This window comes from Oryx dammah, unplaced genomic scaffold (assembly GCF_014754425.2).
Source record: "Oryx dammah isolate SB20612 unplaced genomic scaffold, SCBI_Odam_1.1 HiC_scaffold_18, whole genome shotgun sequence".
NCBI classification, from domain to species: domain Eukaryota; kingdom Metazoa; phylum Chordata; class Mammalia; order Artiodactyla; family Bovidae; genus Oryx; species Oryx dammah.
The window spans coordinates 116,565,124-116,580,852 of record NW_024070202.1 but is presented as its reverse complement, the minus strand read 5'-3'; the positions used below and the strand labels follow the sequence as shown (position 1 = coordinate 116,580,852).

Sequence of the window (15,729 nt, the reverse complement as noted above, 5' to 3'; positions counted from 1 at the left end):
CAAAAGACAACCCACAGACTGGGGAGAAAATATTTGCAAATGATGCAACCAATAAGGACTTAATTTCCAAATACACAAACAGCTCATACAACCCAATAACAGAAAACCAAATGCTTGGGGCTGGTGCACGGGGATGATCCAGAGAGATGGTATGGGGTGGGAGGTGGGAGGGGGGTTCAGGATTGGGAACTCATGTACACCTGTGGCGGATTCATGTCAATGTATGGCAAAACCAATACAGTATTGTAAAGTAAAATAAAGTAAAAATAAAAGTTAAAAAAAAAAAGAAATAGGCAGAAGACCTTTATACATTTCTCCAAAGAAGACATACAGATGGCTGAGAGGCACATGAAAAGATGCTCAACATGGCTAAGTTATCAGAGAAATGCAAATCAAAATTGCTATGAGGTACCATCTCACAGTCAGAATGCCCATCATCAACAGTCTACAAATAATAAATGCTAGAGAAGATGTGGAGAAAAGGAAATCCTCTTCCCTTGTTGGTGGGACTGTAAATTGGGGAAACCACTGTGGAATACAGTCTGGAGGTTTCCTAAGAAACTAAAAATACAGTTACCATGTGACCCAACAACAGAAAAGGTGAAAACTATAATTCGAAAAGATACACACAACCCTATTTTCACAGCAGCACTACTCACAATAGCCAAGACCTGGAAGCAACCTAAGTGTCCACTGACAGATGAATGGGTAAAGAAGATATGGTACCTATATACAATGGAATATTACTCAGCTATAAAAAGAAAGAATGAAATAATGCCATTTGCAGCAACATGGATGCAACAAGAGATTATCATACTAAGTGAAGTAAATCAGAAAGACCATTTGATATCACTTATATGTGGAATCTAAAATATGATACAAATGAACTTATTTATGAAATAGACTCAGACACAGAAACCAAACTTACGGTTCCCAAAGGGGAAAAGGGTAAGGGAGAGATAAATAGGACTTTGGGATTAACATATACACACTACCATATGGTAAACAGATAAACAAGGACCCACTAGGGAACTATATTCAATGAAAGAAAGGAAGGTGAAAGTGAAGTCGTTCAGTCATGTCCTGCTCTTTGCGAACGCATGGACTGTAGCCTACCAGGCTTCTCCATCCATGGAATTCTCCAGGCAAGAATACTGGAGTGGTTTGCCGTTTCCTTCTCCAGAGGATCTTCCTGAACTAAGGATTGAACCCGGGTCTCCCAAATTGCAGGCAGACGCTTTTCCATCTGAGCCACCAGGGAAGCCCTATCCTATGGTAAACCATCATGGGGAAGAATATGAAAGTGCGGCTTCCCAGGTGACGCGAGTGGAAAAGAACCTGCCTGCTAATGCAGGAGACCTAAGAGACACTGGTTTGATCCCTGGCTCAGGAAGATCCCCTGGAGTAGGAAATGGCAACCCAAATCAGTATTATTGCCTGGGAAATTTCATGGACAGAGGAGCCTGGCAGGCAGGCTACAGTCCATGGGGTCACAAAGAGTCAGGCATGACTGAGGGCGTATACACACACAGACACACACACGTGTTATATACCATACATACACGGTACAGCAGAAACTAACACACTGGTATAAATCAGTTACACTTTAATTTAAAAAATGCTTTAATGGATCGCGGCCTTCGTTTAGCCTTTGAATACTTGCTGCGTGTTTATGAACTGTCACGTCTGTATTTCAGGGCTGGGTACATGTTATGAACAGGAGATAGCTCTCATTCTTAAGGAGCTTATGGTGGACTGGATCCTGACAGACGGCTGCTGAGTGTGGGAGGCAGCGGTGCAGGGAGGGTGGAGAATGAGCGGAGGGTCTCCAGCCCAGCTGTGGCTGTGCCTGTGGATCTGGGAAGCTTCCTGAGGGCAGAAGGTGGCTTTAACAGGGCACCCGAGGTGGGGTGGGGCATTTGTCCTGGATGCTGGGGACTCAGGTGCAGAGGGGAGAGGCTCTGGGACGGCTGGGCAATTGCACAGCCTTCATCAGGGTGGATGCTCAGCCTGGGGGTGGGGGAACCAGCGTCGGGGGCAGCAGGGTTATGGGGTCAGGGTCGGGCTTCCCCTACCGGTGATGCAGCCTGGGGCAGGATCGACACGGGAGGTGACACAGCCTCTCTGTTCCAGAAGGTTCTGGAGCAGGGCAGACTCGGGCTGGGAGGCCACGCCAGCAGCCCTCACAGGGCCCAGTAGGCAGTGTCACAGGGCCCAGTGGGCAGTGATGGTGGGAACGCGGAGGACGGGATGGGGTCCAACAGTATCAGGAAAGCAGGAGGCACAGGACCTGTTGCTGGATGGGTCAGGGCAGGGATGAGGGGGCCCGTGGAGCCTGGGATGCCAGGTTTCTGATCTGGGCAGCGGAAGACACATGGTCCCTTCACTGAGGGGCAGTTACTGAGGGGGAGTGCAGAAGGTCTGGGTCCAAGTTCTGAGTCTGGGTCAGTTCACAGCAGGCACAGCTCACGTGGGCAAGGACCACAGCGAGACCCGGGTTGGGGAGACGGCAAATTCAAGTATCTCCTGGACTTGGCTTATCGACGTGAGTGACCTACACTCATTAAATCAGGCCCAGCTGAGGATGTGAAAACATAATTCCAGCTGTTACTGGCCATCAGAGCCATTATGGTAAAAAAAAACCATTCAGACAAATGATTAGGTTTCCACATTGAAGAACAAACAGAAAAATCAATTCACAAATTTGCTAACTGTCCTTTACAAGTGGAAAGAGCTGAACTGAAATGGATTTTAGCCATGATATACATAAAATAAACAGTGTAAAGTACATAGAACTGGGTCTGTTTTTTTTTTTTTTAAACTGACTCATGGATTAATTATGCTCACTCGCATCTTTGTTCTGTCATAAGAGATGCCTGTATCCCCTAGGTGTCAGTGAAACAAAACTTCATGGATTGTGGGAATAACTATGTCAGAGGGCAGAAAGAAGACACTGGTATCAAGACAAGTTCTTTAGAAAAGTGAAGTATTGTCACTTTTCAGAATTTATAATTGATTTCAATAATCAATAAGGGCTGACATGATGTCATAAAGGAGGAGTCCTGGGAAGTCTGATTTGAAGACAAGGTGGGAAGAGTCAATTATTTGCACATAATTGACAGAGATATTGCTAAATTGCCTCCAAACATTCTTAGAGGTGTCTTGTTTCATGCAAGCTAACTGTTTTCTGTCTGGCGCCCTGCCTTCTCCATGTTTCACCAACCCAGACGCAGCACCCAGAGGACCAGTGAGGGCTTGCAGCACGGAGGCCTGACATCCCCTCTGATACGAATAGAAGGACCACACCTGCGCCTGCCAGGACGGGAAGGGGGTGCTTCTGCCGTCCAATGTATCCGGGGAAAACCACAGGGTTCCCACCCTTCGGTCAGGATGCTCAGGCCAGCCTGTCCGTCCCGACCTTGTGTTTAATAGTGAAATTCACTGCTTTGTATTGAGATCTGAAGTAACAACCCACTCCAGTATTCTTGCCTGGAGTATTCCATGGACAGAGGAGCCTGGAGGGCTACATTCCAGGGGGTCACAAAGAGTCGGATGGGATTAATCGGCTAAACTACAACAGCAACATAGCATAACAACTATTTTAAGAAAAAAAAAAGACTCAAAAATCCAGAATTCCTTCCAAGTGTTGCTCACGGTCTGAACTACTCAGTTCATGAAGCAACAAACTCGTTCAATCTTAAATTTTTTTAGTTTGAAACATAAAGCTTTTCTAATTTCCATGAATCTTGGACCATGGGTCCATACATCTGACATCTGGTTTTACTTTCCCTTATGGATCCCATTCATTTACCAGGTATTTGGTGACAACCTGACTCTGCCTGGTTGGAGCCGTGGGCTGGGGAAAATCAAAGTGAGATGAAAACCACTCTATCCTTGAACAGCTTATGTTTGGTCTGGGAAATAAAGTTACTCAAAAGTGAAACAGATGGACAATGAAAGGAGGAGGCTGATTAACTGCTACGCTAAGTGGGGCTGACAATATCACAGCAGTTCAGAGGAAGAAAAAGTCATGGTTATTCCATGGAGACGGGAGATGGAACCATTACCTTGATATTTTCCAATTGTGAAACATTTTAGGAATTATGATAAAGAGGTGTTCCTTTCACCCAAGTGAGAGAAGTCCACAAAATAGCCTATAAAAGCCCATTACGGACACTAAAGAGAATTCTTAGCAGCACAAATACTGTAGATCACTCCCAAGGCCACTGAAAAAGAAATCTCCAAATGTCCAGAGCCGGATCTCCGCATAATGGGGACTGATGGGTTTGCCCGTGGCTGCCACTGCAACCATCCCCTCCAGCTTCACATCCTAATGTTTAAAAAGATTATTTTAATTTATAACTGCCTTGTTACATTATCTGAGGAATCTATCACTAAATGCACTCTTTCCTAATGCAGAACTCTGGTCCTGCTTCTAAATTCTATTTGATAGATCATCCTGAACTTCTCTAACCTAATATTCCCAAGGCTGATGTGTGCACCCTTTGAAATTAGATTCTTCATAAAAAATAATACACTGCTTCCATCACAATTGCATTAGGGAAGCTGTGATGAGAAAGAGAACGTGGTTTATCTCCACAGACCTAAGTGCACAACTAGGTCAGGCCGGTTTTCAACCCCAAATCCACCTTCTTCTTAATTGCTCTGGCTTACAAGTAAATTCTGGGCAATGTCTCCTGAGGGTTTGCAGCCGAGCCCAGGAGAAAGGGCGCGTGCATGGTGCTCGGAAACCAGCGGGGCAGGGGGCACCGTCGTCCTGAAGGCCAGCTTATCCCCACGTGTGCCTGCAAAGAGCGCCACACTGGACTTCCCCTGGGGTGGAACACAAGTCTACTGAATAGAATTCCTAAGCCTTGCATTTGACAATCATTCTCATTTCAATTTTTAATGAATATGTAATGAGGCTCATCCTACAAACTTTTGAAAGTGGGTAAAGTGCCCATTGCCCGGCCAGGTTCAAATACTTATCCTTCCCCATATACATGTCCAACAGTGTATTTTTAGTTGTAATCTTATTTAATAGATGGTGTATTTCCCATGTTCCTGTACAGTCTATCTACTGTTTTTGATGTCTGTATAATTGCTCTTCCTGTCAATGGACCATACCTCACCAAATTGCTCTTCTATTGACCCTGATTTTCCAGCCTTTAAAGCTATCATTATAGACAACAGCGTTATGAATGTCTGTTTGTGACGCAGCTTTTGGCTTCTCTTTAAAAGGGCTTTGTGGCTCAGCTGGTAAAGAATCCGCCTGCAATGTGGGAGACCCGGGTTCAATCCCTGGGTTGGGATGATCCCCTGGAGAAGGGAAAGGCTACCCACTCTAGTATTCTGGCCTGGAGAATTCCATGGCCTGTACAGTCAGTCCATGGGGTCACAAAGAGCTGGACATGACTGAGCCACTTTCACTTTCTTTGCTAAAGGGCAAGAACGTCTTTATGACTCTTACTACATATTTTCATATTGTTTGGGAATGAATTTTCTCTTATGCGCCAGCCCCCCATCCATACAGCATGACGAAAGTTGAAATCTGCACTGAATCGTAATCCACTAATATGAAATGGACTATTTCCTGCCTTATCAGTAAACAAGGATGCCACAAAACCATCAGTGATTTCCGGCCTCCAAATGTAAACTTCTGAGCCAGGAGGGTGCCCAACAGGGAGAAGAACAAAGCCTGGGATTCGCAGGTGTCAGCTGTCACCACTCCCTAAGATGACTGAGGGACTAAGGACGCAACAAAATCAAGCAGCTGGATGCTGGCCCCAGACAGGCGGAGGTGAAATGAAAGAGATGATTTCGCGGAGCCCAGACTCTTGCAACTTCCCACATTTAGAAGAGCGCTGCTGCTGCTGCTGCTGCTACCAAGTCGCTTCAGTTGTGCCCAACTCTGTGCGACCCCATAGACGGCAGCCCACCAGGCTCCCCCGTCCCCGGGATTCTCCAGGCAAGAACACTGGAGTGGGTTGCCATTTCCTTCTCCAATGCATGAAAGTGAAAAGTGAAAGGGAAGTCGCTCAGCCGTGTCTGACTCTCCGAGACCCCATGGACTGCAGCCTACCAGGCTCCTCCGTCCATGGGATTCTCCAGGCAAGAGTACTGGCGTGGGGTGCCATTGCCTTCTCCATAGAGCGCTACATTCCTTAATTTGAGATATCAGGTTTTCCCTAATTAACAATAATCTTTGATATCCTGAGTGCCTCTCCCCTCTTTATTACAGACTTCTATATACCCTGCCCCGCCATGTCCCCTCCTCGGAGGCATTCTCTCGGGGCTACTGGAGATGCAGCCTCCCAGGCCTGAATAAGCAGAACTCTTAACTTTTAGGTTGCGTGTACTTTTTTTTTTTTTTCAGTCAACACTAATTACACTGCTCTCTTCACTTTCTCTATAATCCTACGGTAACAAAGTTGCCTTTATGTTTTTTTAAGATTTTTAATTGGAGGATAATTGCTTTAAATATGGTGTTGGTTTCCACCATAGAGCAACAGGAAGCAGCCACAGGCACACCCATGTCCTCTCCTTCTTGATCCCGGCTCCCACCCCACCCCACCCCTCTAGGCTGTCGCAGAGCACCAGTTTGAGCTCCCTGCATCACACAGCGAATTCCACTTCTCTCTGTTTTACATACGGTCGTGTATGTTTCCATGCCAGTTTCTCTGTTTTCCCCTCCCTCTCCCTCCCACGCTGGGTCCACAAGTCTGTTCCCTATGTTGCACTGCAAACGGGTTCATCAGTACCATCTTGATACAACCATGGTAGAGAAGAGCACAGACAGTCCTTAGAAAACTAGGAATGGAACTGCCATATGACCCAGCAATCCCACTACTGCTGCTGCTGCTAAGTCACTTCAGTCGTGTCCGACTCTGTGTGACCCCACAGACGGCAGCCCACCAGGCTCCCCGTCCCTGGGATCCTCCAGGCAAGAACACTGGGGTGGGTTGCCATTGCCTTCTCCAATGCATGAAAGTGAAAAGTGAAAGGGAAGTCTCTCAGTTGTGTCCGACTCTTCTCGACCCCATGGACCGCAGCCTACCAGGCTCTTCTGTCCATGGGATTTTCCAGGCAAGAGTACTGGAGTGGGGTGCCATTGGCTTCTCCGAATCCCACTACTGGGGTATACTATATACCATGCCTTTGTGTTTGGAAATTCCATGCGTTCAGGGACCCTGCTGGTCAAAGGGAAAAGCCATGGGACCACTTCCTAACCATCTCTTTCCATCGATGGTGACCACTGGGGAGCTCTGCTTACCGCGCCATCCATTTGGGTTAATTGCCGCAAACAGCTTATTTACTTGAGTGCAAGTGACTGCTAAAGTGACGGAGTCCCTCAGAGCCGTGAAGTGATAACAAATTGTGTTAAATCTGAAGGGTACCCTTGGTGGAGCTGGTAAATCACTCACTAAACTGGCTCCATCCACTGTCTGAGGACACGTCAGGCGATTTCCCTCCCCGTGAATTAATTTCTTGGCTCCTGTCATGGACTTCAGTGCCCATGATGAATGTTTTTACAATGAATACCAAATTAACCCAAACTGATTAGAGGCTTTTATAAGTTATTAATGGGATGTCACTCCGGCCTGGTCCTCTCCACATCTATGACGGTTTCATTAAATAATCTCCGCTTGCTGGAAAGATCCGTCTTTCTCCCCTCATAGGACTTGTCAACGTCGACAGATGCTTCCTGCCCCCTTGGTTCCCAGAGCTGGGGGAGCAGCAATGCCCTCGGGGGCTGTGACCTAGGGGTGATGCCCTCGGGGGCTGTGACCTGGGGGTGATGCCCTCTTTCTGCTCAGTTTCTGGGTATGGTTAGGGTAGAGAGCAGTCACCCAGCTGGAGGTCCTAGGGCGGGGGCTCTGGTTTCCCAAAGGGAGGAGGAGGCAGGAAGTCTCACCCGCTTTTTAGTTTTCAAGTTTTTTTTTTTTAATTCCCCTGCCCCTGCTTTACTGAGATGTAACTGACACACGAACTGTCCAAGTTTCAGGTGTGCAACGTGGATCTGACACATCTCTCTGCTGCAAAACGATCACCGCCGTAGCGCTGTGGACGCCTCCATGTCCGTCTAGTCACTTAGCCTTTTCCAAGTCAGACAGACAAATACCGTGTGGCCTCACTTACTTGTGGGATCTGAAAAATCTGAACTTACGGAAACTGAGAGCAGAAAGTGGCCACCAGGGGCGGGGGTGGGGAGATGATGGTCAAAGGGAACAAGCTTCCAGGTAGAGGATGAACATGCTGGGGAACCACTGCCCGGGATTCCTGTAAGGAACGTATCCTCTCTGTCTCTCCAGGGATCACCCTGGCAGGGCATCAGGGCAGGGGAACTGTCCCTGGGAACGGTCTTCTCTAAAGACACAGACATCTGAAAACCTAGGTGGAGCCAAAGGGCGAGGGAGGTGATGGTGTGTCTTGTGAACAGCAGCCCTTCCCCGAGAAGAGTCGAAGAAGTTTCGGGGAGGAGACAGCCTTAGACACGCACCTGGACTCTCTCGGTTATAGCCGGCATCTCTCTAGTCTATCAAATGCAGCCTCACTCACCTTCCTGCACAGACCAGACACTCAGCTGATGATATTCTTCTTATTTTTTTTCTCATTCTCTACATTTTGGTTAAGCCAAGTAATAATCCTAATAACTACAGCAACAGGAAAGCCGTCACTCAACGAATACTCTCCACACGAGGTTCCACCCCACGTACTTTAAATGGGTTGACTTAACCCTCACGGTGACCCCTACAAGATACACATTGTTGTCCCCACTTTACAGATAAGGAAAACTGGGGCTTTGAGAGGTTAAGCATTTTAATCCAGATGGAGGCTTTAAAGTGTCAGAAGCAAGGTCTGAATGAGACCCTGTGACGCTCGTTTTTGTTATGACTGGTCCTTGATAACAGAACAAACTGTAGAAAACTCCCTTCTCCTTCTGAGGTCTAAGATGAGGACCTTCAGGTTCTGAGACGGACGAGGTGGTTGTGGTGCTAGACCAGGGCTTCCAGGTTCCAATCGGGGTTGGATCCTGGGCTCCCTGCCCGCACGGCCCATGGTCTGAGCTCACAGCTGCAGGGCGAGCGCTCCCCACTGGCCCTTCTGTCTGCACCTGGCCGCCACCCCGAGAGCCGAGGGGCCCCCGAGGCGGCCAAGCTCTCTGCAGGCGCCCACCCCTGCGGGGGGCACTCCACTCCTCAGCCTGCCCCTCGTTCATCTCCATTCATCTCTCTGCCCTTCATTCCATGCAACCACGTGCTTTCCAGAACAATCTCCTCATCGAGCCTCTCCTGTTGAATTACTGACATTTTGGTAGCAGGAATTTTTACAATGTTAACAAGTTGTTTTTAAAAAGCTCACTTTCTTTAAACTGAAAACTCGAATGACCCAGTGTGAGTGCAAATGCCTTCAGCTTGGATTTTCCTGAACCCTTCATTAACTCAGAAACGTGTCAAGATGCCATCCTGTGGGGAGAGGCGTGAGCCAGCACCAATGAATGGGCAAGGTAAGACTCTTGCTTTTCCTTTCTTCTTCTTCTTCTTCTTCTTTTTTTTTGGTGACATTTTAGAAAGAAAAAGAACATCTGTTGATAAAGCAGTGTTGTTAAGTAGGTAGGAAAACAGCATTGAGACAGAAGACTCCTAAGAAGTGAGTTGTTTTAAGGCTTAGTTTCCTTAGAAGGGACTTCAGTCAGAGCAGTCACACGGCTGACAGGCACAGTCATGACGGAGGTGGGGGTGGCCCAGAGCTCTGCAGAGGGGTCCCCACGAGGTGACCAGGACAACACGGGTGCACGCGTGTCCACAAAGGAAGGCTGCTGGGAGTCAGGGAGGAAGCCTGGGGCTGGAGGGGCGCCACGCTGACAGCAGGCGCCTGTGTTCACCCCAGGAGGAGGCCCCTCAGAGGCCTGAACCCCGAGTGTGCCAGCAGCCGTAAGTGCAAAGCAGCTCACTGCGGGGTCCTCGGAGGCCTGAACCCTGAGCGTGCCAGCAGCCGTAAGCTCAAAGCAGGCCCACTGTGGGGCCCTCAGAGGCCTGAACCCCAAGCGTGCCATCAGCCATAAGCGCAAAGCAGGCCACTGCGGGGCCCTCAGCGTCTGTGTGATTTTGTTAGACGTTTCTAGCAGAGATGACATACAGGGAAATGAAAGGATAATTTAATCATATTCTAGATCAGCAGAGACAAAACCTCACGGAAACAGACGAATGTGCAGGGAGGGGTGGGCAGGACGTCATGAAATGATCAAAGAAAATGGAAATTCTCCATTAGGCAGACATTTGTCTGCTAGAGGATAAATGCAGAAAGATACAGTTTGGAGAGATATTCTGATATAGCTTAGATTTCAGTGTAAATCACTACATAGACTGACTGAAAAAGACGGAGGAGGGACTTCCCTGGTGGTCCAGTGGTTAAGAATCTGCCTTGCAATGCAGGGGACTCAGGTTCGATCCCTGGTCAGGGAACCACGATCCCACGTGCCACGGAGCAATGAAGCTTGCAGGCCACCGCACTGGGCTTCTGCCACAGCTAGAGAATCGCGCGCTGCACCGTAAGATCCCTCGTGCTGCAACTAAGACGCGGCACAGCCAGATAAGCAAGGAAGGAAACGTGCATGTTACAGTTTCATTTATTTTTTAATTGAAGGATAATTGCTTTACAGAATTTCGCTGTTTTCTGTCAAACCTCAACAAATATTTAAAAATGGAGAATGGGAGGAAGAGGAAGCCAGGAGGCAGCTGTTCAGCGTTGAGCATCTTTTCCCACTTAAATACCCGCCAAGTCCATTCTCCCATCTCAAGGCTTTCGGCAGATAATGCCGAGTTCTGGGAACCACCCGGTTACCCCTCAGGAAGACCACAGACCGGCACCGCTTCAATAGCGACTTTCTGGCAGAATGGACGCCTCCCCGAAGTCAAGGTTCTCCCTGTCCTCTCTCAGAGCAGGAGCCGGTCAGGCCGTGCTCACCTCCTATGCTGCGATCTGAAGGTCAAATGAAATTTACCCTAAAAGGCAAGAACCAGTAATTGAAGGCCACGTGGAGGCGTGGGAGAAAATGCCTTTCAGCCCCTCCTGGTGGCCCGGGTCACCTTCCTGTGGTTCAGGGGGTCCCCAGCCCAGAGGCATCGTGGGGATCTGGCCACACGGGGAGGAGGCGGTGCCCGGAAAGGCCTTGTTGAACTTTACCTGCAGCTGTGTCCTCTGCTCCCGGAGGAGAAGTACTCATTTCACTCTGACTCATTATAATTAGAGTCAATTTCCTTTGGGGAGCAATATTTACTTTTAAAAATAAAACAGCAATGAGAGATCTGTGAGTGTTTACAAGGCCTGCTTGTGGGTTTCGAAATGTCTTTGCCAAGAGCGCCCGCCGGGAGCACCTGGCCCCGAGGGTCGGGCTTTCCCAGATGAGCACAGCCAAGAGGGCATTGGGTCCCCTAAACATTCACGAACTGGTGCCTTCTGGGGAAAGGCTGCCGACTCCTGCTCCAACATATAGGATGTTTTCTCAGCACTGAGAGGTATTGCCTTCTAGACTTAGTACAAGAAAAACAGCAAAGGTAAAAAAGTTTAAAGTCTCAGATTCCAGGAGCACATGAGTACCCCTGGTACTAAGGTCAAGCAGCAGCAATCGTGCTTGACTGAACCTTCATTTCCCCGAAGCAGAAAGGAAGCTGAACGTCCTTCACTGTCAGTCACATCCTAAATATACACGGAGGTGTAGATGCATAGCGCTTCCCTGGTGGCTCAGTGGAAAAGAATCTGCCTGCAGTGCAGGAGACCCGGGTTCCGGCCCTGGGTTGGGCAGATCCCTCAGAGGAGGAAATGGCAACTCACTCCACTATTCTTGCCTGGAGAATCCCACGGACAGAGAAGCCTGATAGGCTACCGTCCATGGGGTCGAGAAGAGTCAGACACGGTAGAGTAACTACACTTTATTTTCTTTCACACATAGATGCTAGCTATTTGCCTCCATCCAATTATTTTACATGTAAGTGGTTGAGAACCACAAGAATATATCAGCTGATGATTCATTTGTCCATTCATGCGTTCACTTTTGACCTCAACAGTTATTTCCCAAGTGCCAGGCATGGAGTTAGATGCTCAGAATTCACAGATGGAAAGCACTCGGGGCTTAGACCAAAGACCACCCCACCGGGGAGAGATGTGTGGGCAGGAACTCGTGTGTGAAAGGAGTTTGTGTGGTGAGACCCTGGGGTGCCCAGAGAGGGGGCCTGGCCACATGGGCAGAGGGGCCAGAGGAGCTTTCTCAAAGAAGCTGACCCTAGTTCTGCTGCTGGTTATTCTTTAGGAGATGAAGGTAATAGCTTCCATAATCGTCTAACCCAGCCCTGACCGTAGTGCAGCCTGGTCTGAGTCTTCAGCACCCTAGTCTTCTGCAATCTCCTGTGGAATTGTGATTTTTTTCCTTGCACAAGTGTTTGCAGCTTTGAGCAAAGATGACTCTTCTCTCCTGGCTGTGACTGACTGGTGGGCGGGTGTCATTCTGCGAGTCAGCTCGCGGCACCCTCCTGCCCTCTTGTCACTGGTTTAGAGCCATTAAATGTGCCTTTTGAAACCTCCGCTCAGTAAGTGTGCAGCACAGGGATTATTCGGGCAGCAGCTAACACAGCCGGGCAGCCTACACCCTCCTGCTTCTTCAAATCAATTCGAGGCAATGGAATTAACACACAACTGAGAAAAAATAATTGTACTATTGGGGAAAGTAAGAAAACTTTAATTCCTAAGACAGTAGGCAGCCTGTTCAACAGAATCTCACCCCAAGGTTTTTCATTTTCTGTGCTATTTTAGGAAGAGTTTTAAAAAGGCAGCTTTATTAATCAGCTCAAAGATGTAGAAGAAAATGGTCTGCCGCCATGCCACCTGATCTTCAGGCTGCAGGTGCTTTCTGGAAAGGGTCACGTGACCTTGTTACTGGAACTGACGAGTATCACCCGGTTTTAGATAAAAGCAACGCTAGGGATGAACCTGAGTGCTCACCTCACCCAGATCTTTCACGCAGGAGCTGGGCTAGCCGACGGCAGCCTGGCGTCTAGTTCGTGAACTCCCAGGGTTAGAACCCACGTCTTTTAACCACTTGTTCAGACCCCTTTCTGCTACACTGTGTTGGCCATCGGGTATCTCAAAATGCCTTAGTTTTGCCAATTTGAGTGGGAATCCATGGAGCTTTCTGGCATAAAGCAGAGATGGCCCCAACAGTTCTGGGCGTTCTGCAGACTCTGTGCTCTGGGAGCCCAGGTCCACAGCAACTGCAAATCTACTTTTCTCATGAAACCCTCCCAAGGAAAGAACCAGAGTTCCACGAGCAGAACCAAAGAGCATTTCGTGACTCCACCGTTCAGACCATTCCCATCTGCTGTCCTCTGATGAGGTCCATCTCAGATTCACAGTTACGTCCACAGACAACACATGTGGCCCGGTCAGGGACTGCTTTAAGGATAGCAGGTACCAGAACCAAGGCGTATGCTCTTCCAATTTCAACAGAGTTCTCTAGCAAAAGAGACGGCCATTTACACATGCAGATGTCCTGGGGTACTTTCCCAAAACGTAATTCACACAGACACAGATTCTGAGTCTAGTGAGATACATTCAGTCTGTAAAACATAAACTTCATCATCACGGACACTTGGTCACTGAAAGCGACGTGCTTACCAGCTGCTGACCCTTGGGGCCCCATCCCGCATACTGAAGTTTTGCGTTGCTAACTTCCGGTGGATCCAGGCTCTGAGGGTCCCTGAAAGAAAAAAGCAAAGACAAAGGTGGGAAATAAGAAGTTAAGATGATGTGATATTATCTTCCACCTGTAGCTCACTCGTGTTTCTTCCACCACATCATTTTCAGGAGCTTGTGTTATTCAATTAAAACATCTCATTCATCCTCCACTAGATTTCTTCAGATATATATATATATAATTTACATGAAACTGAAATAGGCTGGTCATTGCTTAACTTCCATAGTAAATAGTCATCAAGAGAGAACATGCAGAGAGGTGTGTAGACCGATTTCTAAAATATCCCTAATAGTCAAAATTAAAAACAGAAATGTGCAGCTCTGCAGGGGTAGCTCCCCGCAACTTCCATCTCCATCGTTGGCTTCCCCCTTGAGCTGGCTCATTCTAACCTTCCCAAACAGCAGCCTCAGGACAGAGCCCACCCTTTAGTTTGTGCAGATACAGAAGAAGGGCGGGGTTGCGGAAGAAGGAAGTGGTGAAGGAGGGACGGAGGGAGAGAAGGACAAGGGGAGAAGTGGGGCAAGCGCAGGAGGAGGATTTTTTTTTCTTTTAAGCATCACATTTTTCACTCTTAATTTATTGATATGCAAAATGCCACACTTAAAAAAATCCTACGTATTTAAATAAAGGTCCTAGTGAATAAGTCATAGTAATAAAAGGAAAAAACCTAACACTTTTATAAATATTAACTATTTCAGTGTATTTTGTAGCTACCACTGTGTACTCATGTAGGAAAGACTGAAGTTGGAGCTGCTTTCAGACACGTCTGCCGCACATGCCAGGCTCTGCAGAGGAGTGCCTGTCACTGGCATATAGTGTTTTTTGTACAGAAGACACAGCTGAGAAGGTGCCCATTCGTCTAGAGAGACCAGGGTTGAGTGGTCTTAGGAAAAGACAGATGCTGAGTTTTAGGAGCTGCCTGAACCAAGATGAAGCAAGTAGGGAAGGGAGGTGAGTGAGATGGGCTGATTCAGAGCTTCGATCAGTAGAAAATTCTAAAGTATTAATAAATGCTCAATAGCACTACAAGGACGAAACAGAGTGCACTGCAGACTAAAAGGTGTTAAGGGATACAGGATAGTCTGCAAAGCCCCCGGGGTTCAGGCACTGTGGAGACGGGTCTGGGGAAACCGCGGAAGCCTGAAGGTGGATGATAAGCGCTAAGCAAGAGTGATAACAGCGGTCCCCGTGAGGCAGACACCCAGGCAGGCAGAAGGGCCTCAACATTCCAGCTTCCAGATGACTTGTAGCCAACTCTACCTCTGTACGCTTTTAACATTTCAAAGCATTTTCATAAACGTAAGTGGGAAAGGCTTTCTAAGGTTGACTTGAAACCCAGCAGGGATAAAAGTGAGGTAAATTTACATAACAGTACATGTTCTGCATGACAAAAACCACAAATGAAAGATAATTGGCAAACTGGGAGAAAATATTCATAACAAATGAATGGCTAATATCACTATTACATAAAAACTCTAAAACTATCAAGGTTATAAAAGAACAAACAAAAAGAAACGCAAGAAAAAGACATGAAAAGATAATTCACAAAAATACAGAAAAATGTATTAAAAAGGACTCAAACGCATTCAAAAATTAGAGAAATATAAACTGAAACTACACTGATATCATTTCTCACCAACACAGACACACACATACACTCACACATATACAGACAGATCCAAAATCCAGTTATGTGTGTATCTACTGGTTAGTGCACATAGCTACACGCCCTTGCTCTGTTCATGGAGAAGCCTAGACCCAGGGACACCCAGGAGAAAACGAGCCTACCCTGGACCCTCATCCTGGTCTCTGAGCACCATCTTCCAATTAAAAAAGAACAGGGCTCCCAGGAGGAGAAACCATAAACAGGCTGCTGCGGCTGCTGCTGCTAAGTCGCTTCAGTTGTGTCCGACTCTGTGCGACCCCGTAGATGGCAGCCCACCAGGCTCCCCCGTCCCTGGGATTCTCCAGGCAAGAAC

At 47.7% G+C, this 15,729-nt stretch overlaps 1 protein-coding gene across 3 annotated transcripts in view; it reads right to left on the bottom strand.

The window, feature by feature from the left end:
* DPP6 (dipeptidyl peptidase like 6) overlaps positions 1-15,729 on the bottom strand; it is a 966,644-nt gene that overhangs the window by 152,370 nt on the left and 798,545 nt on the right. For all 3 annotated transcript variants that reach the window (XM_040260134.1, XM_040260132.1, XM_040260133.1), the window contains exon 7: positions 13,672-13,753. In XM_040260134.1, the coding sequence (XP_040116068.1) occupies positions 13,672-13,753 (82 nt within the window). The remainder of the gene's footprint in view (positions 1-13,671; positions 13,754-15,729) is intronic.